General features: G+C 30.8%; 1 protein-coding gene across 2 annotated transcripts in view; it reads left to right on the forward strand.

Moving 5' to 3' along the window:
• The window catches only part of LOC132727963 (deoxynucleoside triphosphate triphosphohydrolase SAMHD1-like), a 71408-nt gene that overhangs the window by 2166 nt on the left and 46070 nt on the right, over positions 1–23172 (forward strand). For both annotated transcript variants that reach the window (XM_060713566.1, XM_060713567.1), the window contains exons 2-13: positions 9294–9382; positions 12377–12537; positions 12842–12957; positions 13285–13349; positions 13635–13805; positions 14342–14389; positions 15797–16009; positions 16452–16543; positions 18381–18434; positions 20284–20449; positions 20844–20933; positions 22753–22857. In XM_060713566.1, coding sequence (XP_060569549.1) covers positions 9305–9382; positions 12377–12537; positions 12842–12957; positions 13285–13349; positions 13635–13805; positions 14342–14389; positions 15797–16009; positions 16452–16543; positions 18381–18434; positions 20284–20449; positions 20844–20933; positions 22753–22857 — 1359 coding nt within the window. In that variant the 5' untranslated portion in view covers positions 9294–9304. The remainder of the gene's footprint in view (positions 1–9293; positions 9383–12376; positions 12538–12841; positions 12958–13284; positions 13350–13634; positions 13806–14341; positions 14390–15796; positions 16010–16451; positions 16544–18380; positions 18435–20283; positions 20450–20843; positions 20934–22752; positions 22858–23172) is intronic.

Raw genomic sequence — 23172 nt, forward strand, 5'->3', positions numbered from 1 at the left:
TTCTAGTTCGCTTTTTCATATTGAGTGTACATGTACCTAAATATTAAACATTTAAGAAATTGAATGCAATTTACTTTTTATGTAGAAATATTTTTTTCAACTTTGTCAAATTAAATGAAAATAAACCAAAATAAAAAAAATAGCTTAGAGATTTCCATTTGTATTGTGTTACACTGTGTGCAGACCCAAACTTTAATGTTCGATATCAACAGTAGCTGTGTTAAAATTATGACCTGACATTGTCTTGTTTAAAATGTTTTAAGATTAAAACTTTTGATAACGTTAAAAACTGAATTTAATATAGTTTTCAAATACTCGACATTACAAAATGGTCTTAACAGTAAAAGCACATTACTGATCTCATCAGACATATGATTTATTAACAAGGTTTTTCTAGAGAAAGATAAAACAATGTTCATATGCTCAAACAATGTTTATATACAATAAAATATTAGTACCGTTTCTGATTACCTAGTATACAAAACTATCACGACGCTTTTCTAACATTTGATAGCAGGTTTTGGTTCAGCAATTTACAATGGCTTCCTCATTCAGCAGTATCCTTACCTTTTCAACATCATCTAAACTATCAAAATTGATAAAATGTTAACATGATTTAAAAAAAAATACTGTAATCAATATACAGAGGACGGTGCAGTAACACATGAATCTCATCCTCAACTAATTTATTCCAATATTGTGACAAACTGAACATTTCCTATTCTCTAACAAAACAATATTATATCTCCTAATCTCAACATTGATTGGGACTGTACCGCTACGAAACTTTGCAAATGATTAATTTAATACTAATTTACAGTATGGCTCAACATGAAAAGAAGTTAATTTCTACCATTTCCTCTCTGGGCATTACCACGATGGACATGACATGACATATCCTTCATATAATTTTGGAACAAGTTTTTCACATATTTCATGCAAGCTAAGTGCATGTTTGTTGTAGATTTCTCTGTCCTTGAATGAATGAATTAAAAGTGAAGAAATGATAACCTAACTAAACTTAATTCATTTTAAAAGTGAAATTTTATTTATAAATACACACTACATTATTATTTTTGTATATCTCTGACAATTATGCGACATTATAGAGGCTAGGAATAAGGTTTTTAAGAATTTTGAATTAAGCAATCTATTCTCTTTAACTTGATGCCCTTCAGTTTAATTATTCCATGGTCAACTATGTTTTCAGTTTAATTATTCCATGGTCAACTATGTTTTCAGTTTAATTATTCCATGGTCAACTATGTTTTCAGTTTATTTATTCCATGGTCAACTATGTTTTCAGTTTATTTATTCCATGGTCAACTATGTAACTAATATGTGACAATCATGACCCTTTTTGTCAAAACCAACAACACATTTAAATGCTACATATGAATACTTTCCTTTTCTAAATTTAAAGATGAAATCATCAAAAGTAGTTGTCAACACGGTGTGCAATATAGGTAAACAATGACTTGCTCTAGAATTTTACTACAATTACATTCCTTTTCACCTATTTCAGCAATTTACTGTAATATCTATTATTTGATTGTTTGCTTTGTCTTAAATTTCAAAATATGTTATGTACCCCATCCACTCAGTTGCATAAAATGGCGGGAAACGGATGTAGAACCACACCAAGGAAAGAATACATGTTTGAATAAGTTTTTGTATTTACAGACGAAATATGCAAGAAATATATTGTATGATTGTATAAACTTAGATAAACGAAAGAAAATTGCAAATAAATTATTAAAGCTATACTTATAAGGTTAAAATGAAACACTATTTTCAATTTATAGTGCTTCATTGCCTATAAAACTATTTACAATTCTTGCATTCTCTATCCAAAAGTTACTGAACTTTGTTATGAATTATATATTAAAGTATTTTAAGTTGTTAATATGAAATAATAACGATCAAAATAGATAGAAATATGTTACTTACAATAAATTTATGAGTTTGTTTCAATTGTTATTTTACAACACCCACTAAGAAAATACACATTTTCTTAAAATTACCATTATATGAAAAATACTATAGCACATTTCTTACGTACAGGATGGTTTCTTGTAAAATAAACAGAGTTAATCAATGAATTTGTAAATTGCATTTTTACATGGAAAAATGTTCGGACATCTTTAAATATTAGCAATTTTTGTCATTTTTCGCCACAACTTTCAGTGTTTCACTGTAAAAAGATTTATTTCATTGAAAATATATACTAAAACTATGTGTGTGGCATGCATGTATTTTATACAAAAATTCATGAAAAGAACTGCTTAAAATCAAGTAAAAGTAAGAAAGTAAGTTGTAATGTTCATATTTTTGGTGGCCATCTTGGACGCCATCTTTGATTACTCTGTTTGCCACCATTTACGCCAATTTATGTCGGCAGTTTTGAAAACTACGAATATAATTGAACATTTTTGTATATGACACGCCTTGTTAAAAATGTGTCCGGGTTAAACTTTCTGAATAGCTTGATTGTCACCTTACCATTAACAGCAATGAGTTGCCATTTACATGTAATAAACACTAAACAAAAGTGCTTAGTACTCCTATTTTTATATGTGCATTGTTATATAGAAATATGTAGTTCGTAAAGAGGAATTTGCTTGATCCCTAGATTATACCGTCAGAAAGTCTTAAGTCGGAAATCATTCTTAAGTCCAAAACACAGACAATCTTGCGTTTCTAAGACTCCTATTTTATGACTCTTTTAATTTCTGATAACAGTACAGATGGACAATAACATATTGTGTTTGCCATTGTGTTTCTTAACTTTTCTCAGGAAAATGAATATCATTAGAGTCTACCGTCTTTGACCAAAGGTAAAATTTAATAAAACGGTCTTAAGTTAGTCCTAAAGTTAGTTTTATGTCCTAGGACTTTACATACATTTAAGAATTTCTATGAAACAAAGCCCAGTATTTGTAAATACTATTGTTTCTACCATAGGCCAATCGCTCACTTTCTTGTGAGTTTCAAATGATTTTAAATAGAAGCATACATGGGACTTGTGCAATACTTAAAAATAGCAAGAACAAAATATTATGAATCAAGATATTAATCAATGTGCTCTATATTTTTTTACAATCATTGAACTATAAAAAATAAAGAACATATTTTCAATAACCTAGCAAAATGTCATTGTTGTAAGCTATACAGTTTTATGTTAATTGAATTGGCAGAAGATTACTATATTGTTTAAAGTAGTGATATTGCATTTCATATTAATTGTCAAAAAACGTTATGCTTGAAAAATCTTTATTCACATTAATTCTTTACAATTTAGAATGAAAAGGAATGTACATTATATTCACGTACCAAAACATGCACCATTAAGATATAATCAATACTTTGTTGGTGTATTATTCTTGTAACGAAGGTGAAAATATTCTTTCGTTTGATTTTTATTCTGTTATATTATCAATAAAATTATACCGAGTTTAGATATCATTATAAATTGAATTATATCATCAGCTCGAGGCAACACGCTATAAATAGTCTGAATTGGTAACAATGACGTTAATAAAAATTATTCCATAAATTGGAAAATCATTTTAATGATGTTTCTGTACTGTTGTGTATTGGGGACCTTTGTCAGTTGCAATATATCGAGAATTGTGTTCAAATTCAATGTCAAGTTCAAATTTAATTTATTTACATATAAACAGAATAAAACTGATAAAAGTACATAATGCCAATACTAAATTCTATGATGATATGCAAAACTTACAGAGACGAATATGATAAAAATTAAAATAACACATATACAATATACAAATTACTTTAAATGTATAGGAAGTACTGTGAGTCTCTCATTGTCTTACATATTTACATATTTCTCCTGTCATATTGTTTACATATTTCTACTGATGAAAAATTACGAAATTATCCGAATTTATTTTATGCTTTCCAGTGGATTTCAGATTTATCCATGAAAATTATATTTGATAATTTCAAAAAGCCTCTATGTAATTTTGATCAGCGAAAAAATTATTACTTTTTCATTTCATTTAAAAAAAAGTATTGATCCTGTATCATTAATGTCAAATATATGCATAATAACTTAATTAAGATAGTCTGTCTATAAAATACACGAAATGAGATATGATAACAAAAACGACTGTCAAAAGACTTTTTGTTTTAAACAAAAAAGAGTGATATGATAGTCTTATATAATCAATAAACAAAGAAAACATCTTAAAACGATTATAACTATTCACAATAATACAATAGGAATAAACACTTTTTCCTTTTTATCATTTACCCTCTTCGGCTTTATTGGTAAAAGAAGATTAATAAAGACTTTTCCGACAGCCCGACTGAGTAATTTAATATGTAACATATTTATTGTACACTGTACATTGTATTCTACCTATTAGTATTACAAAAAAGATATAACTGACTATAAGGATAATTGTTAAAGTAACAAAATATTAAAATGGATATTAACAGTAACAATACACCTATCATAATATACTTTGCCGTTTTGAAATGTTAAGAAATTCATTATATGTAATAAATGTAAAACAATATGAGTAGTGGTGTCAAAATTTACTAGTCTCCGGGAGGATCATATTTCAACATGAGTCAGCGTATAATGAAAACATATTTTATAATGTCCCAGTTATAATGTAAGTTCTAGTCTCATTTATACATGTACATAAATAGTAAACATAGATACAAAGACCACACCCATTCTTTGTAAAACATAATCGAGAAGAATTTTTTGATTTAGAAGAATATTAAAAAAGATAGTATTTTTATGTACAGCCAACATTATATATTATTTAAATTTTCTGATGTAAAATAAAAATGTGAATATTAACTTATTCTACATTCTGGCATAAAAACTGTGTACACAGGTTTACATTTGCGGATAGGAAAGCGTGTATAAGCGAGTAAAATCACGTGTGCATGCGCCGTTCATGCACATCTTTAAATATGCGTGACTCGGAGCGCCATGTAGAAATAGCTTAATTTAATGGCGGCTCTGATATTTTCATCATTAAACAAGAAGTATCTTTAAACAGATACTCGACCGAAGAAAACCTGCTATTACTTTCATAGGTTATTTCGAAGTTTTGAATACATGAAAAATTGTTAGCTCAGCGTTACAGTTATTACGGCACACCTCGGCTATTGTTCATAATTACACCGGACTTAATACGGATTGAAAGTAGTTCTACCACGTGGTTTTATATCAACACAAAAATAGTGTAACAGAGTGGTACCCATTTGTCTTTATTTGTATACCATATCATCTAACAAAAACACATAAAAACATTGTCTATGCTATAACTGTGCAATAATTTAACTTCAATATATATCGGATCATATTTGAAAGAGTAAAGCTGATGAAAAATTGTTTTAAAACATACTCACTTAAATTGACATATAAATGCGCACTTCTTAAATCATTATTTTTGAAGGACTTAAATGATGATACAAAATCTTAGGCGTGTTATGGATACTACAGATTATTGTTACACTAAAACCATTTATCTGTCGTGTTTGTTTTATCGTCATACAGATCATTTTGAAGTGATTACTGATTTATCCGTGAAAATTATATTTGATAATTTCAAATAACCTCTATGTAATTTTGATCAGCGAAAATTACTTTTTCATTTCATTTAAAAAAGTATTGATCCTGTATCATTAATGTCAAATATATGCATAATAACTAAATTAAGATAGTCTGTCTATAAAATACACGAAATGAGATATGATAACAAAAACGACTGTCTGTTTTAAACAAAAAAGAGTGCTATTATAGTCATACATAATAAATAAACAAAGAACACATTTTAAAACGATCATAACTATTCACAATGGAATAAACACTAATTCCTTTTTATCATTTACCCTCTTTGGCGAAAACTTAATAAAAACTTTTCCGACAGCCCGACTGAGTCATTAAATATGTAATATATATTGTACACTGTACATTGTATCCTATGTTCCTTGATTATATCTCATGTTTAACTCACCTTGTTTAACATCTAGATAACAATAGAGATATATGGCTACGCGTTTGCTTTTTTTATAGTAAATAACTTCTAAATTATTTAAAGCAGTGTTCAAGTTAGACTTTGTGCGTATTTCTCTGCCATTCAGTTCTTGAGATCATGTTCATAATTATTGACAAAGATAATGTTATCATATTTAAGTGACATTTCATCGCTTTGATTTTCCTAAATCCCTTTTTATAGCGACCCTTTGGCTAAACTCAAAAAAAAGATAAAATATGAAGTTTTCCACTCATTAATATCCGGATAGGGGAATCTAGGTGAGGCATAATACTACTCGACATCTACTATTTACAAAAATTTGTCACAAATATAAAAGGGTTACTATTCTTAGATATTATTAGACTTAAGTTAAATTCATTTAGTGCATTTATATTATATTCATCATTCCTGCATGTATTTGGTAATAAGAAATATTTAGTAATGATCAAGGTCATCAATTTTGATTTCAATGATATTATCCAATTAAAAATTAATTAATCCTAAAGAAATGACATTCTGTTGAAATCTTCTATCTCAAATAGCAAAAAAGATGATATGCTTCAATTAATTTTTTTTAATTGTTTTATAACCAAACGCAAAATATGGAGAGAACCTTATTATTATTGAGGATCTTCTTGTATAATTTATTTGTTATTTGCCTTAATGAAAAATTACCACAGCTGTAAAAATGTTAATTTATTGTGATAAATTTGTAAACAACCTGTATATAAACTGGAAACAATATGAAGAACAATATGCCATTGATTATGAAAATATTATTATAATTACCGAGTAATAATATATCATTTTCCTATCTATAATAAGTAAAAGCTATGTCCTACAGTTTTTTAATTGTTTTGCCATAAAATGCAAATATAATGTTTATGCTACAATGGTAAATCAATCTCTTATTACTTTATAGAAACCTTAAATATATATTCAAAACGAGCATCAACGAAAATAGCAGTCAATCATTCTCATGTTCCGAGTTACCCTCATCCTGCACTAAAGCTTGGATGTGAAACAAAGCCTTCGGCTTTCTCATGTATACATATCATCTGTATAGCCAACAAAGCTTATGTTGTGCCAACATGAAAACTGAAGTGAACAAAGAAATAAATTGTACACAAAATGGTTTATTCCCGATATAAAATGGCTGTTGTTACATATTATGTTATTAAAATCAGCCTGAGTATAAGTCAAGTTACTATTACTAGAAGACTGTCTGTAATAAACTTTCTAAAAGTCTTTGTCTGACTTCCGGCCGGCAGTTTCTTAAATAGACTTCATAGAACAACTGCTCCTTAAGACTGCTGATGTGGATGCACCTCTAAAAGAAAGAGCTATTAATATAGGTAATAATACCAGACAGATTTTAAACCGTCTTCAGCCATCTGGCTTTAGTACTACCAATAACATTCTGAAAAGAAATGAATAAAGAACAAAACGTTACTTTAGATAGGCTAAAAGAGTGTGCATAGCAAATACACCTATCTGAGGAAATTTTTTAACACGTAGTAAAAATGAATGACCAACTTTAGAAGTCTTAAGTAAATGGAAACAAAAACACAATATCTTCCTCTTGAATTAACATATAATCCAAATTCATAGCAGACAAAGTCACATCCCAAAACACTAAGTATCTGAATTTCGGAGGCTTCGGAGGGATTTTAGCTAAATACACTCTTTATGAAGCGAGAAATTAACTCACGATTGACACCATTTGTTGAGGAAAAAATAGATTTATGACTACTAACTACTTATATCACATAATAACATTCCTAATTTCAACAAATGAAATAAATGCTATACGATTTTGTCCTCATTCGTTTTAATGGAATAACTACACCTGACACAGTTCCAAGAATACCATAATCTCCAAGCGCTTTCATACTGTTTTCTGGTTTCTGAAGACCATAACGAGAGAATAAAGTTCTCTTTTCTTGAGATTAGTTCAGTTGAAACCAGTGATTGCCCGATATAACTGTTGCGATCAGGTTTACGCCTTTTCCCAATGATTGTTGTTCTAGATTGTGTCTTAGGGTTTGGAAATTCTTGTAACAAATACATTCTAAAAGAACAGGAATCCATGGCTGAGATGGTCATACAGACAACACTATCAAAGCCATAGAAAAATCAACCTTTGTAAAGTATTCATTTATCTGTTTCCGATCTAAAACAATATTGAATGCTCCTGGTTTGAAATGAGAAACCATACATATACCTGGTACATTGAGATATCTTCAATAAATTTACCTTTCAGCTTAGCAACAATAAATAAAATACATAAACTCGCCTAACTGGTGAAAAGAGCAAAACAACACTAACATTCTTTTTTAATACTACGTTATTGACAAATTTCAACTGTTCGCCTTCAAAATGAATATCTCTAGGTACATTGTTTTCAAAAGAGTTCTTTAAAAAATCTGTTTTATAGCAAGAAGCTACTCCAAGGATCATTTGCATACTTTTATCACTGGTCTGAACGATTTTTTTCTTTTCCAAATAAATTCATTCAAGCTTGGTCTTCTGGGGCTGTGGTTAATGCAGTTGACACTGATCTTCTACAAGATATTGGCATATTACTTTTATACTGGCCCCTGGTTTGGTAAGGCAGAGTCTTACATGTATAACTCGATGTTTAGCCTTTCCTAGAAACAATGACCTCTGCCTTTAAAATTACCATTACATGTTAACAATTGTAAGGCTGATTGTAACGTGCAAAATTCAAGTGCCTACGGCCAAGGTCAAGGTCACACATAGGGGTCAAAGTTCAGATAAAAATAGAAAAATGTGTATTGGAACCATTGATCATCATTTATTGAGGATCATTGATGTAATGTTTTATCATAATTTACCGAATAATTAAGGAGAATCACTTGTTAAATGTTTTTTTCAGTTCTGTCGGTCAACTTGTTCCGGAGACAAGAAATAATTTAACAATTTTGCTACATTTCTGTAGAGTTTCATCAAAGTCCATCGGTGACAGTACTTCTAGTGAAACTTAGTTTTAACATCACGTAAGAAAAATAGCTTTTAATTTCTTAATATTGCTATGGGTATTGCCCCTTTCATCAAGCGACGCCAAAGGATTTAGGGTACATTGTAATTAAGTCAAGGTCAGAGAGACTATTGATCAAATTTTTGTCAGTTGATAACAATAATATCTTCCATTTTAGGTTTGTGAAACATCACTTATACATGTATATATATTATATATTTACAAAAACAATCGTGTATGGGAACATTCTTCATTTTTTCTTTCAGTTCGAAAAACAATGGAAAGTCTGACGGAACAATCTGCACCTGATGCTGAAGCTATAGCGAGTGCCAACAACATCTTTTTAAAAGGAAAGGTATCAATGTTCTATTCTTTTGGATAATATTGTGTAATATTGATTAATTGATTTATCGAACTTTTATATGATTATTAATATAATAATTCCTACATGTCAGCTTGTGCAGGAAAGGAACCAAGTTTAACGTAAAAAAGAAACTCCATGTCGCTACCGATAGTTGAAAGAGGTTTTACACATTTACATCAAACGTTTGACAAAGGAGAATTTTTGGCAACTGTATATTTATTTGCAGTCTCCCTATAATAAAAACATTAAATGCACAAATTCAGGCGTTTGATTTTCTGGATATCATCAAGGGCGACAAACACATTTAATGGTTATTTTAGCGTACAAAATAGTTCTTATATTTTACAGGGGGTAACGGAAGATTTCAGACTCATTTGGTTGAACCACAGTAATATTTAACTACTTGCTACATAAGGTTCAGGTTAGCCATCCAACTCAACATCGAAAGTTATATTGAGTTGCATGATCAAAGTGTTGTGACTTAATTTCAATTTAAGACATAACATGGACATCTTTTACAAGCGTATGTAACCCCGAAATCACAAAGGAAATGTCAAAAGAAGGCTAATGAAAGCAATGAAATGACAAGAAATCGTTTTCAGTGAAAATTCTGCATCGGATCAAAACCGCAGTTTGAATGTTCGAATGCGTCTTTTGTTAAATTGAGCTATAGTACAGATGAAAGGAAAAACTTGCACTGCTTCTTTCCATTTTTAAATAACCTTTGAAAACTTAGTAAAATAGCTTTTTGTTTATGTGTGCCGCTATTCAGCTCAATATAATTTCTGATGTCACAGATCACTTGAGATGGCCACCCTGGTGAAGTGAAAACAAATTTAGTCTGCAGATTGTGAATATAGTGCTGAAGATGTTGCTTGTTTATTTATTTATTTATCTTTTTAGTATTATGTTTATTGATTGATTGATTGATTGATTGATTGATTCAATTATTTATTTATTTATTTATTTATTTATTTATTTTTTTATCTATTTAATACAATTATTAAATGCACACATTCAGGCATTTGGTTTTCTCGATATCATCAAAGGCGACAAACACATTTAATGGTTATTTAGCGTACACAATAATTCTTGTATTTTAACGGGGATAACGAAATATTTTAAACACATCTGGCTGAACCTCCGCAATTTTAAGCTTATTACTACACCGTGTACAGGTTGGCCATCCAAATAAAACATCGGAACTTATAGTGAGTTGTATGAACGTAATTTCAATTTAAAACGTAATATTCAAGTCTTTAACAAGCGTGTGTACCATGAAATCACAAAGAAAATGTCGAAAGAAGGCTTATGAAAGCAATAAAATGACTAAAAAAGGCTTTTTCAGCTGAAATTCCGCATTGGATCAAAACCGCGGTTCGAATTCTGAACAAAGTGCTTTAATTTTTAATTGAACTATAGTACAGATGAAAGGAAAAACTTAAGCGCTTTGCACTGCTTCATTCAATTTTTAAATTCCCTTTTGAAAACTAAGTAAAATAGCTTTTGTTTATGTGTGACGCTATTCAGCTCAATATAATTTCTGATGTCACAGATCACTTGAGATGGCCACCCTGGTGAAGTGAAAACAAATTTAGTCTGCAGATTGTGAATATAGTGCTACAGATGTTACCTGTTTATTTATTTATTTATCTATCTATTTACTTATTTTATTTATTTATTTATTAATATATATTTATTTATTTATTTATTTATTTATTAAATAGTTTTTCATACCAATTAATATAGCGGTTTGATACAATGAAAAAGGAATATTAGGGCATCGCAACTATGAAAATCAGGATTAAAGTTGGTATATATGTATCGAAAGTGTATGTTACTGTGCTTTCTTGTGACAAATGTTTTGCTGAGAGTTTTTGCAAACGTAAAATGGTAATTAAATGCAAAAGGTATCGCCAAACAATATCATAAATCATTTTCGGGTATGACCACCTTCAGCATAAAGGACTACCTGGCATCGTCTAGGCATAGGCAAACGTCATTCAGCTAAGACAAGCCTTTATGCAGTAATTGATTTCGGCTCCATTACTGAATAAAGGCTTTTCTAAGTTGAATAACGTTTGTCAGTTGGATAGGGCGACGTCTGACACGCTGGTCCAAATTATCACAAAGGTGTTCAATGGGATTTAGATCAGGGGTTATGGCAGGCCAGTCATTAATTAATGCAACGCTATTAGCCCTGACAAAATTCACAGTATTCCGAGCTGTATGGCTTGTGGCATTATCATGTTTAAAAGAGTGTGTTCGCATTATTTGAAACAGTGAGATAACATGCCTCGCAAGAATTTTATCTCTGTAGCGTTGGGCCATCAAATTCCCTTCGATAACAACAAGATTAGTGCGAAAGTCATGTGCAATGCATGCCTAGACCAAGACAAAATCGCAACCCCTAAAAAGATCTCGTTCAAGTACGCAGCTGTCTGCAAAACGTTAATTTCTTCTACGGTAAACTGTAAACCTGCCAGCAGCTCGATGTATGCAAAACCTCGACTCGTCAGAGAAAAGAACGCTAGTCTATTGTTTTCTAAGCCAGCGTCGGCGTGTACGTGTCCAATTCACACGCGCGGACGTCCATTACGTGGTCGATTTTCTGTACGTCCTGTATCTTGTACAAGGTGTTTAATGGCACGGAAATAACTTCCAATATTCATAGCGAGGGCATTCATCTCAATACAGCATAATTACGCATGCTAATCGCACGTTAGCGTAAATTTTGCAGAATTCTAGACATATTTAAGATAAAAAGAAACTGTATAATTTTTTTTTTTCACATGGAAGTTTATCCTTCAAAACGAGTTTGAATCGAGTTAAAATTTGTTTTATCGGACACATAATCGTTCGCGCAAATATATGAAGCTCATTTTACATTTTAATTTTTTAAATAAGACTATATCTGTACTTAAATGGGGGAGGGGGTACTCTTTCTTTTCTCAATATATTTATTATTTTCATGTACGTTACCAGACCTTTAACGACCCTTTTCATGGACAAGTGAAGGTACATCCTGTGTGTGTCCGAATTATAGACACGCCACAGTTCCAGAGGTTGAGACACATTAAACAACTAGACACCTGTTACCTGGTGTACCCAGGTGCCAGTCATAATAGGTTCGAGCACTCTATAGGGTAAGTGATTCTTCTACAGTAATGTTTTAGATTATTTTTTTAATAGTTAGATAACGGGTATTTTAAAAACAGTGTACTCAATGCGTTATTCGAAGAAAAAGAAAGCAAACTAAACATTTTTGTCTGTCCGTGGGTATGAAAATTAAATGATGTTTCTGAACTCAACAAAAGTTGCATTCAGCTATGAACAAAATTTTAAACAAGCACAGATATAAAAACACATTAGACAAAAAGTTTCAAACTTCTCATCCGCCACTGTTGCTTTAAGCCTTATATAAAATTTAAATAAAATGTATTGTTATAGAGTATGTTACCTAGCAGGAAAGTTATTGAAAACAATTGGAGATAGACAACCGGGCGAGGAAATATCTGATAAAGACATTCTGTGTGTCGAGATAGCTGGACTCTGTCACGATTTAGGTAAGGTAAAGAAAGAATGCTTCGAACTTTTTGTTCAAACAATGTTATGAATGTAATCATGCACAGATCTTTTTTATTACGGAGTATTGTTACTACAATAATAACAATAGATGACGTTATTTTATTACCACAAATCTGGATTTTGTAACAAATCTATTTTAATGACAATAATTGCTAAAATCTTTGTAATATACAAGTTGAAATATTGTATTTAAACATACATGCATGTAATATTCTAACATGCATATAAGCCCGTCGTTCTGAAATATTGTGAATTAAGTTGAGTGAAAAATTGTTCGCACATGTTTTAAATTTAAACCATTTCAGGTCAAGGACCCTTTTCTCATGTTTTTGAAAAGAGATTCATGCCGAAAATGAAAAAGAAGTTTACGGTGAGTTAGAAATGTACAGACAAGTCTAACTTTCTTTTTCCTATATTTTGAGAAAAACAGTTTATCAATTTATTCGATTGCATAAACCTTGATATCGCAAAATGGTAGCAACAATGTCATTTTAAATAACGAGCAATAACTATAACTTAAATGATACTTACTTACAAAATGAAAGCAAACACATCATGTGACATTTTCATTATTTAAAAGTATTTGATGAACATGTAACAGCAAACATTCAAGTACACGTATTCTAAAGTATAGATTCTATACGTAACTTTTCAGCATGAAAATATTGCTCGGACGATGTTTGAGTACATGCTAAGTAGCGAAAACGGACAGTTGAAAAAGGATATACAAGAGATACTTACAGGATGCGGGCTTTCTCGTTTCGATGAACAAGACTTCACCTTTATCTGTGAAATGATTGATGATCCAAAAGACATCGAAAAACGGGTAAGAAACACTGCTTTAATTGCAAAATTCAAGGTTAGAATATTGAATAATTATATATTTAACCTTTTATGATAATGAAGAATGACATCTAAAATAAGACATGGAATTTTAATTAAACAAATTAAATAATTTAAGTAATAGAAGCAAAAAATTAAATAATTTAAGTAATAGAAGCAAAATGCATATTAAAACATTAAAGTAGAAAGTCGTCATAGGAACAATGATAACCAATTTATTACCGAAATATACAACATATTTGCTATGATTACCAAGCTATGTTGGCTTATCTATTTTAAGCTGGATTGGCTTTTTGGCTTACTATTCTGTTTTTTTCTGAACTGTTTTTTCCTTATACGTATTAAGTGTCCCGTCAATACTGTAAAACTATTATTTTAAAAGAGGATAATGTTATCACCTCAATATTTAAATCTTATTTCGTTTATATTCTTCTTAATACCATTGGTTGAAAATAGAATAGTATTAATGTAGTATGTAATTTGGTTCCATAAATTTGACAAGGTATTGATATATTTCAGGAATGGCCATACAAAAGTAGAAATAAAGACAAAAGTTACATGTATGAGGTACGTTTATGATAGCTTTAAATATTGGGGAAAATAATTTAACGCAGTTAAAAACTGACCTGGTTCTCAGGTATTCGGGTACTATATCTTTCGTTCTTATTAAGTTCTTGCTAAGATTTATTGTTTTCTTCATAATTAATTGTCACCTTGGCCAAAAGTAAAGTATGTATTATTTTCTATCTCTGATAGGTATTTAAAAAGATATATTAAATAATATTATCAATAGATAGTTCCCGATTTTTATAATATGTATAGCCCTTGCCAACAGTGACATCGATTTTTGGGGTCAATATTCTACAATGATTAAATTGACAAAATATGCAAGGAAAATCAATAAAGACTGTCGATTAACGTAAATTATCAAATTATTTTATATGTATATATGAAGGAAAGTATTTTTAGCATTTAACATATATAAAAGATTTTATCAGCTTTAGTGAAGATGATAGAATTATGGGATATTTTATACATTATGTTAGGCATATAAGGGAATGACCCTTAAAATATTGGCCATGGGAGGAGTGAAAAGCATCTTTTTATGTCATAATACCTCAATATATCCTTCTATGTAAAACTCCCATAGGTCTATTATAGGCCTAGGGAGATAACACCTAAATACCTTCGTATTTAATATTGTAGTAGTTAATTCCCTTCGATTTTTCTTTCGATTTTTAGTCAATATTAAGCGTTTGTTCTATTTATTTAATTTTTTTGTTTCCTTGACTGCGTACTTATAGATATTGTAGTTGTAGGTCTTTCGGTAGAAGAAGATAAATAACACATGGCTGTCTTAGTGCTATAGGATATTGCCAACCCTTGAATTGGTAATATACCACTTTTCGGGTTGACAATATCCTCTATTACCACGACAGACATTTGTTATTTATATATTATCACATTATGTAAGCTACCTTGGTTTAATTAATGTGCGAATGCAGCAATGCGAAAGTGCAACAATGAAGAATTTGAAATAAAAAATGCAAAACGCAACAACTGTTCGACTTCATCGTATACTCGCAATTTTGCTTTTTCTCTTAGAAAAAAGATACGACAAATCATATGAAAAAACACGACTCATTTTATGTTTCGTATTATCGCTATTCTTTTGTCGTTTTTTTCACATTTTGCCTTGTAAATTGAAAAAAAAAATAAAAACACGAATTTACAGCAAAAACTGACTTTGTTGTATCCTGTGTTCGCAATTTCTAATTTTCCTGCGAAAAAGCACAAATTCGACATTGCCATAACAGTAAGTACTGTTTGAAATCAATCTTAATAGGTTGTGCACATCTAAAACATGCACAACATGCTGCAACATTTATATGATACTTAAATAATAAAGCATAGTAAGTATACAACCTTTAGTTGTTATTAAAAAAAACATAATTGATCCCGTCTATTTTTCAGATAGTTGCAAATAAAAGAAACGGTATCGACGTTGACAAATGGGATTATATTGCACGTGACAGTTACATGCTGGGAATGAAATTCAATGTCGATTACAACAGGTGTTTTACTAATGCAAGAGTTATCAAATGCAACGGGATAAACGGCAGGCAAGATTCCTCAAATACCGGTAATGGCCAAGTGTACCGAAAACAAATATGCTATAGAGATAAAGTGAGTAACTGTCATAAACATTTATCTTTAAAACATACTGTTCTCAATATTTTTATATTTTATTGTTTATTTGAATTTTATCATTTGAGGTAAATGGCAGATATAATTAGTAACAAATATGTTTTGTCTCTGTTATATGGATAGCTATAAAGGGTTGTGGGTATATATAACCCAAACCTGTATATGGGTGATATATATATCTTCTCGTTTAATATGTCTCATATATCAGAACAATTTATCTATCTATACGTGAATGTAAAATAAATTCCTTAGGAACATGAAATTTATTTCATCTGTTCATTTGATACAGGTAGAAGACATTTTATACAGGTAGAAATGTGTAATATTATAGTATAGAGTTAATACATATTTTGAGAATGTTTTTGTATTACTTGTAATATGTTCATAAATTTTGTTTTATCTTACATATTAAACAATTAAGGTAGCACAGGACTTGTATGACATGTTTTACACAAGGATGACATTACATAGACGGGCATATCAGCACAAGACTCATAAAATCATCGGAATGATGTATGTACATGAACTTGCCTTTGAAATATTTGTGTCCATGCATTATATCAAAATTCGAAGAAATAAGATCAATATTTTGTTTCGTCATTTCTTACATATTATCTTGACTTATTATTTCAATAGTATCCATGTTACTCCAACTGAGATACATGATTCGCGTTGTTTGGAAATGTCCTGTGTACGAGACAAACGTAAATACTGTCTTTATTTAATTAAATGGAATGCTCTGCAAAGTTACTTAGATAAGGATGGAATGTTGAATTTTATAGATATTTTACATTGTCTTTCTATCGCATTTTTTAATTACGTTTAAAGGTTTTCCATTATGCCTCATAAATGTTTTTATTTTTTATGTCATAGCATTTTACATGTGGTGTCCTGTAAAAGTAATTTGACAATTATTTTAATGTCATAAAAGTTATAATGATATTATGTTTTGTATTAAGTCAAAATACTACAGAAACTTTGTTAACTTTGCTACTCATATGCCAAACTATTTTATATTCAGCACTTCATTAGTTTGTTAGCTCATAGCATGCTCTACAACCATTATCTAATCATTATAAGACTCATGTCTGCCCTATCTAAAGAGAGTAAAAATTTGTTTTAAGGTATAATGTGTCTTTCACTGCTGACTATATACTTTGGAGTCAGAGTACAGAATTTTGAATGATTTGTAAAAGCAACTTACTGAATTTTAAAATTAGTTATGATATTTGCAGATGTTCCTTATTCAAAATTTTATCATATTCGTGAACGTTTTTCTTTCCATGGAGCCACTGTCGTCTATGAATAGATTCAGTTAAATCGTGACCGCGACATGTGTTAGATGACCTTCAGAGTCTCCTTTATTGACAATTTTAGCACAAAAGCTAGTGTTATGCTCTCCAAAGGGAGATAATATAGTCGCCGCTTTGTCCGTCCGTCCATCCCCTTTTCTTGCCCGGGTTATAACTCTGAAATCACATTATGTATCAACAAGAAACTTTGAAGGTATATAGATCTCATTTAGTAGAAGTTCAGTGCAAATGAACCGTTACCCTGTCCTGCAAATTTTGAAGTTATTGCCTTTTGTTTATTCTTTTACTTTGAACTTTGTCCGGGACATTACTCTGAAACTATAGTAGATATCAACAAGAAACTTTGTAGGTACATATATCTTATTGAGTATATGAGGAGCGCAAATAAAACAAAATTCTGTTTTGCATAAACTAGGAGTTATTGCCCTTTGTTCATTTTTACACATTGAACTTTGCCCGGGACATACCGGGAGAGTATAAGAGATATGAACGAGAAATTTTGTAGGCAGGTAGATCTCATTGGGTAGATGAGCAGAAGAAAGAACTCAGCCTTGCCTAGTTTTGGTATTATTGACCTATGTTCATTTTTACACTGTGATCTTTGACTGACCCGGACATAACTCTGAAACTATAAGAGATATCAACAAGAAACTTTGTAGGTAGATAGAAATCATCGAGTTAAAGGTCAGTGCATAACAACCGTTACTCAGCTTTGCTTGATTTTGGAGTTATGGCTTTTTTTCTTTTCTATACTTTGAACTTTGTCCGGGACATAACTCTGGAACTAGAAGAGGTATCAACAAGAAACTTTGTATGTAAATAGTTCTCATTAAGTAAAACTGCAATGCGTTAAACAGTAACTCAGTCTTGCCTTATATTAGAGTTATTGCCCTTTTACATTTTTAAACTGTTAACTTTGTCAGGGACATAATTCTAAAACTACAAGATACATGCATATCAACACGAAATAGTTTCTCTGTATCCAAAACCTGTTTTTGGAGCATCACCTAGTTCAACCGGCTTCTGTTTTATTTCAGGATTTGCGATGCATTAGAATTAGCAGATGCTCATTTTACAATACATGGCAAAAGGTATGTTATAACATTTACAAATACCTTTTCAGTGGTACAATCAATTTATATATTATAACTTTAAATGATTATTTATTTATATAAGAGGGAGAGGGTAATTTAAACCTTTCCCACATAGGTAATGACAATGTGTTAACATTGTAACAGATCGGTTTGCTACTTAACATACAGATACAGCATACGTCATTACGGGTTAATTTATTAAAATATTTAATTTTGGTGGAAATGTACACATTCGATAAACACGTGCATATGGACGAAATAATTTGTAAAATTTAATTCATTATTCAATATTCTTTACTCTGAATCAAAACGATGATCTGGTAGTAATAACATCAATAACATATGTGTACAATGAAAAAAAATGACATAAAATTTCATATGAACGATAAAAAAGGTGTAGATAAGTTTAATGTGTAAATCCATTATTACTGACCTTTTAATTAAAACAGTAAAGTGTGTTTTTATGGTGGCAGATTTGGTACACTTTTGCGTGTTGCGTTGTCGATAGCGACAAACATAACCTATATCGTTATCGCCTTTTTGGCACTAGAGAAACGTGCCAAACAGCGCTTTGTCACATTGTCGTCTTGTCGTCCTGTCGCTAGCGAAGCACGCCAAATCGCGCGTTGTCGTGCGACGCTTTGTTGCGATGTCGCCCTGTCGCCTGGCTTATATATTTAGAAATAGCCAATCCTTCGATGTAAAACGACCGATGATATAACATCGGGACAACACGCCGCACGACAAGCGCCATTTGGTGTGCATCGTTAGCGACATGGCGATAAGATGACAGTGCGACAACGCGCCATTTGGCTCTTTGTCGTGCTGTCGGTAACGACAACACAAGTGTTCCAAATCAGCTACCATAGTTTTTCCTTTACATAACCTTCTGCGTCAGTAACGCAAAAACCGTGGTGTGGATTCAGTAAAAGATGCTTCTCATGCACGCCGTCCGAAAACTGCAACTTCGCCAAAAATGATTGAAAACATAAAGGACTTGAATGTTACTGAATCAATATTTGCAACAAAGTATTATCGCTAGAGACTTTTATGAGCCCTGGTGAAAGATACATATCAAAATATTGGCAACCAAAGGAAGACCTTCAAAAGCAAAACGAGCGATGAGCGTCGAAAATGTCATTTTCCAATCAAGGTCCTGCTATTCAAATTGCCGTACCATAGGAAAAATCTGTAAATGCCAACTTTAACAAAGGCAAAGTTCTTCCTAAATTAAAGAAATATTTCAAAAACCGTCGACCAGCAACTGGCCTCCATGGTGTCAGGTTGTTGCATGACAATGCTTCCTAACACAAAGCGGCAAGTGTACGAGAATATCTAAAAAAGAGAAAAGGTTGTTGAGCTTCCTCATCGCCCTTATTAGCGACTTGTTTTGGCTCCTTGTGACCTTTTTCTATTTTCGAGGCTTACAAAATACCTTGCTGGAAGAAAATATCAAACGCGAAAAAATCTAGGTTTGGGTAGTTTCCAATGCCTGAACAGTAAACCTCGAAAAACTTATGAAAACGCATTTAAAAATGGGATTAAAAGATTAATACTTTGTAAATCATATGTTTGTATTTTAAAGGATTGAGACAATTATTTTGCACTATTTGTTAAGCATGTCTGAAAATTGATCCAGTTGAATTCATATTTGAACATCCTTCGTAAGACTTTTTATCTCCCACGTAGGAGTTTATTTATGTATTTTTAAAGTATGGGCAACAGGACGCTCTAGTAATTATATATGATGTAATTAATGAAATTTTACTACATGCTGATTAAAAGATACAATTTAAAAGCAAAAATCAAATACAATTTCATAAATTAATAAATGTAAACCTTTTAGAATTTCAGAAACCGTTGACGATATGGAAGCCTATACATATTTGAATGATGACGTCATTCAGTTGATTATTAATGATAATAATCCAAAGCTTGATGCAGCACGAGAAATTTTACTTGATATTATGTACAGACGGTTGTTAAAATGTGTCACTCAAACACATTGTAAGGTATATTTGCTTTCCAAATTTCAATACAGATAATGTGTGGATTTCAATGTATTTGTGGATTTTAATTTATTACGGAAAGCCATGCGATATTTGCATTTGTATTCCGAAGAGGTTTTAATGTGTCCGTGTAAGCTTAAACAATGTTTTGTGTATATAACTTTACACAGAAGTCTGTTCATTTGACAATATTTGGCATCTCAGTACATATATTAAGAAGTATCCTTCATAACTATTATTGTAATGCTTGTAAGTATCTACACTGACAATATCCTTTTTGTTAAACTCAAAATAGTGATTGAGTGATATCTGAATGGTATTTGTTTAATGTAACTAGGAATAAGTTATCAAATCCATTTGTCAAATAAGACAATTATAAATATATTTAACTTTTTAGGATAAAAACTTGACAGAAATTGATTTAAAAGAGGGTATATGGGGATATCTGAAGGGAACAGGAGTGAAAGAAATGTCCCTCCATTACGACGTGAGTAATTTCATTGTTCAAGACAGATATTTAACTATTTGCCAAAAAGTAAAATAGCTTAATTGAACGTGTACCATTGACGAAAACAAAGAACAGATTGATTTTATATCTATAAAATGAGTATCCTATGTTAATTCAGACATATTGATGTTTTCAGCGATTTCTTAGCTAATTATGTTCCCTGAATTAAAACATACTATGTAAATTTTAATTAACAATGATATACATTTTAATTTCTTAAACACGCTTTTGAAGTGGAAGTTTCCATAATTTCCTCGTCAAAAATAAAATAAGCCCAGGAAAACAGCTAAATACGACATTGGCATGTATTACTGAAACACCCATGACGACAAAAAAAAAAAAAAAAAAAAAAAAAAAAAAAAAAAAAAAAACAACAACAACAAAAAATAAAGTTACTTACACAAACGTGACAGTGACCATTACTCTTTAACTGCTGAATTTTTGTAATGGATTTGCCAACCTTTGAGTTCATTAAAGATTTAAGGAACTCCAGTGTCAAAATAACAACAGCAAAGAGTCTTGTCAGACTGCATGATGTGCAAGCTGGTTTTAGAGTGGTTGCAAAAAGCTGTTCACTTACGTTTCTAGCAGAGGGAGTGTTAATTATCCTTTTCAGACGTGTATGTTAATATGTTTTTGATGTATGTTGTCAGCCTTGGAAATCCTTGGAATTTCTTTTAAAAGAAGAAAACATCATCAAATCTGGCCGTTAAAACAGCATATGCATAAATTGTACAAATAAATTCTTAAATAACATTTTATTTTCATTATCAACGGCAAAGAGGCATACATTATGTGAAGAACAAATTAGATGCTTTAACTTTAAACAAACTTTTGTACGCTGGTACATCTATTATTTCAGTTCTTACACAATGTCTTAAATCTTATGGCATAAATTCCGCATGCATTTGTTCTGTTGAGTAATAGAAATATACAATATAAATAGATAAAGAGATTAGAAATTTCTGTGAAAATTTTGAAACAATATCTAAAATTGCCAGTGAACGTTTTCTTAAGATATGCACGTAACCTTTTCTTTAGATATGTGAGTACATTTCCCCTTATTTTGTATGGAGCATATGTATATATATAAGAATTTTCCAAGTTTTATATCAAAAGTTGTCCTAATATATGTATGTGTTAATTTCTCTAGATATGTCTGTGATATTTTCCCTTAATTTGTATGCAACATTTTACTAGATATGTTTATAACATTGTCCCTAGTTATGAAATTTAAGTTATTCCTTCATAATCTGACCTGTATGTATGTATGCATGTATGTATGTATGTATGTATGTATGTATTGGTGTGTGTGTGTGTGCGTGCGTTTGTGCGTGCGTGCGTGCGTGTGTGTAACACGTCTTCTAGATATGTATGTTATATTTTTCGCCAGATATGTCTGTATAGTTTTTTTCTAAATATGTATATAACATATCCTCGATATGTAGCGTTTTTCTTATATATTGATATAACATTTTTCCAAAGAATTATGTAATGCGTTCTCTAGCATTAGGACAGTTACAACAAATAACGTTGTTATTAAACCCTTGTAGCTGAGGTGTTTAGGCATTATAATTGCAGCCACCATTTATACCTGCGTGTTTGTAAGAGGCGACTTATTGGGTTCAAATTACCATAGTCTGTGCATCTCCAGCAAGTGTGTAGATTTTTACCCCTGGTGGGTACTTATGTTTGAACACCCGGAGTTAGCTAAAATAATCTTTCCTGTTTCGACGACATATGACCTAAATTGTGTTGGTGCGCCGTACACCGAACCAAACAAACGCTTTCATTACAGATTGTAAAGTTCAATTATGGTATGGAAGATAAAAACCCTTTGGAAAAAGTACGATTTTATACAAAAGACTACTTAGATGAGCCAATAAAACTAGCTAAAAACCAAGTAAGCGAATATTCTAAAAACCGTCACAGATTTGCATTTAAAGTTTTCCTCTGAACAAAATGATTATTAAATAGATAGTTTGATAGATGCTTGTTAACCTAATTGAAGTTAAATTCTTTTTTTTCTAATTTGGGTCAAAATAAGAAACACTTCGCTTGTCCACGTGAAAACTTTATCTTCAATACAAAAATATTCATATTCACCAATACGTTTGTGTTATCATAATCATATTTATGAAACATTATGTGGGTATTCTATGTTAAACACAACAATATTAACATGCTTTGTATATCTATTTCAAAAGACTTATGTTTA

Source organism: Ruditapes philippinarum, unplaced genomic scaffold (genome assembly GCF_026571515.1).
Source record: "Ruditapes philippinarum isolate M1 unplaced genomic scaffold, ASM2657151v2 ctg1696_1_1_1_1, whole genome shotgun sequence".
Taxonomy (NCBI): Eukaryota; Metazoa; Mollusca; class Bivalvia; order Venerida; family Veneridae; genus Ruditapes; species Ruditapes philippinarum.